This window comes from Papaver somniferum, chromosome 9, assembly GCF_003573695.1.
Source record: "Papaver somniferum cultivar HN1 chromosome 9, ASM357369v1, whole genome shotgun sequence".
NCBI lineage: Eukaryota > Viridiplantae > Streptophyta > Magnoliopsida > Ranunculales > Papaveraceae > Papaver > Papaver somniferum.
The window spans coordinates 150,680,873-150,682,874 of NC_039366.1; the positions used below are offsets into that span (position 1 = coordinate 150,680,873).

General features: G+C 37.8%; 1 protein-coding gene across 1 annotated transcript; it reads left to right on the forward strand.

Moving 5' to 3' along the window:
- Positions 1-247: 247 nt before the first annotated feature.
- On the forward strand, positions 248-1,018 carry LOC113312713. The gene has a single exon (XM_026561450.1). The coding sequence runs from the start codon at positions 248-250 to the stop codon at positions 1,016-1,018; it is 771 nt and encodes a 256-aa protein (XP_026417235.1).
- Positions 1,019-2,002: the final 984 nt, after the last annotated feature.

Sequence of the window (2,002 nt, forward strand, 5' to 3'; positions counted from 1 at the left end):
TGTCGCAAAGGAAGTATCTTTCAAAAGGAGGTAGAATCATGTTGGTTCAAAATGTGCTTTCAAGTTTACCAGTCTATTATTTATCTCTTTTTCAACTTCCAGTTTCTGTTGAGAAGCAAATGGAGAAGATTATGAGACAATTTCTTTGGGGTTCTGTGAATAAGAAACCTAAGAAAGGTTGGGTAGGCTGGAAAAAGATAATCTACCAAAGGAAGGTGGTGGAACTGGTATTAATAAGTTAAGACTGATGAATAAGTCCTTACATTCCAAATGGATATGGAGGTATGGAAATGAACAAAAAGCTCTATGGAGAAAAATTGTGAGGCTTAAATTTGGTGGTAATGAGAAGTCTTTTTTTCCAAATAATTCAAACAAGTCAGTGGGGAAAAGTTTGTGGGCTGGTATTCTGAAGAGTAGAAGTCATGTGGAGCAGAATTCAGCTTTACAGGTGAACAGTGGTGATATAGTTCTCTTTTGGAAGGATGTTTGGTTGACTGAGCAATCTTTACAAGCAAGGTTCCCAAATTTATATGGTTTGAGCAGACTGCAAGATGCTACTATTCAAGAGGTGTTAGATGAAAATGCTGGAAACAGTTGGAATTTTGATTTTTGCAGGAATTTAAGGGAAGCTGAGATAGAAGACATAGCTCATCTCCTGAATTTGTTGGATACTTTTAATAGAGGTGAAGGTCGGGATCAAAGATTATGGCAGAATGACACAAAAACATTCTCAGTGGCAGAGTGTTATAAATCTTTGGAGGATGATGGCATGTTAGTCTTCCCTTACAAAAGCGTATGGAATCCAAAAATACCATACAAGGTAATTTTCTTTGTTTGGTCTCTCTGCTATAATGCTGCACCTACAATGGATTTACTGAGGAATTCATATACTGTGAATGGCTGTTTGTTACGCAAGAAAAGTGTTGAATCAAACCAACACTTGTTTTTGCATTGTGATACAACTAGAGAACTTTGGTTTTACTTCTTAGGTGCCTACAATCTTCAATGGGTTTTTTAGGGAAGTGTCAGAGATACATTATGGGAATGGAGAAGAAAAAAAGGGAAGAATTTAAGTTTGAAAACAAGGATTTGGGACATAATCCCATTTGCAATTTGGTGGGATGTTTGGCTTGAAAGAAACTCAAGAGTATTTACTAGCAGATACAACTCAATTAGAAACTTGAAAGATGGTATCAAACTTTTATTTACAATTGGTGTGTAGGTACTCAATTTTTTGAAGGATTCACTTTAGACATGATTCTTCATAATTGGGAGGTTGTTGTTCATTGAGTCTATGTAATTTTTCGAATAGTCATTGTATTTTGCTTCCACCAATACCATTACTTTCTTAGTGATGTATTGGTTTTTAATAAAACTTGCCCTTTTTGAGTCAAAAAAAATATAAGACGGAGTTACATATGTAACTCGGTCAGCACAAGGGAACCAATAAGGGCTTCCTTCGACATGTGTACGGTCTAAACAAGTCTTAATCTGTTCCACCGATGGTTTGCTCCTCTGAAAAGTTGGAACGCATTGATCCATACCCATCTGACGGGCTGCTCTGTCAATGTTGTATTCCTCCACCGAAAAGTCTTCATATGTTGTTGTTATTAGATAACCTGGAGTGCAGCTCAACATGAAGGATCTTTCTTCATCGCTCAAGTCAGCACCAGATTTCAAAGCCATGCTTTCTCCAGCATTTAAAGTTATCAATTTGGAAACATGAGGAGGAATCATCACCCAAGGACGGAAGTTAAACTCAGACTCATCGTCTACTACAACAATGAAGCGCGTCTTAGATTGAGGTTGTTTTGTTGACCAACGCATAATCCTGGCGTTATCCTTCTTGGGGAAAATACTTCAAGAATCAGCAGCATTCAACCCTTGCAAGATACTACGGGGAATAGGTGCATACTTCTCGAAGCGTTTCCACATCAAGGCCTGGAGAAACATCGCATTGGCGTAGCATTCAATCTTCATAAAGTCGTTCGAAACACTGGAG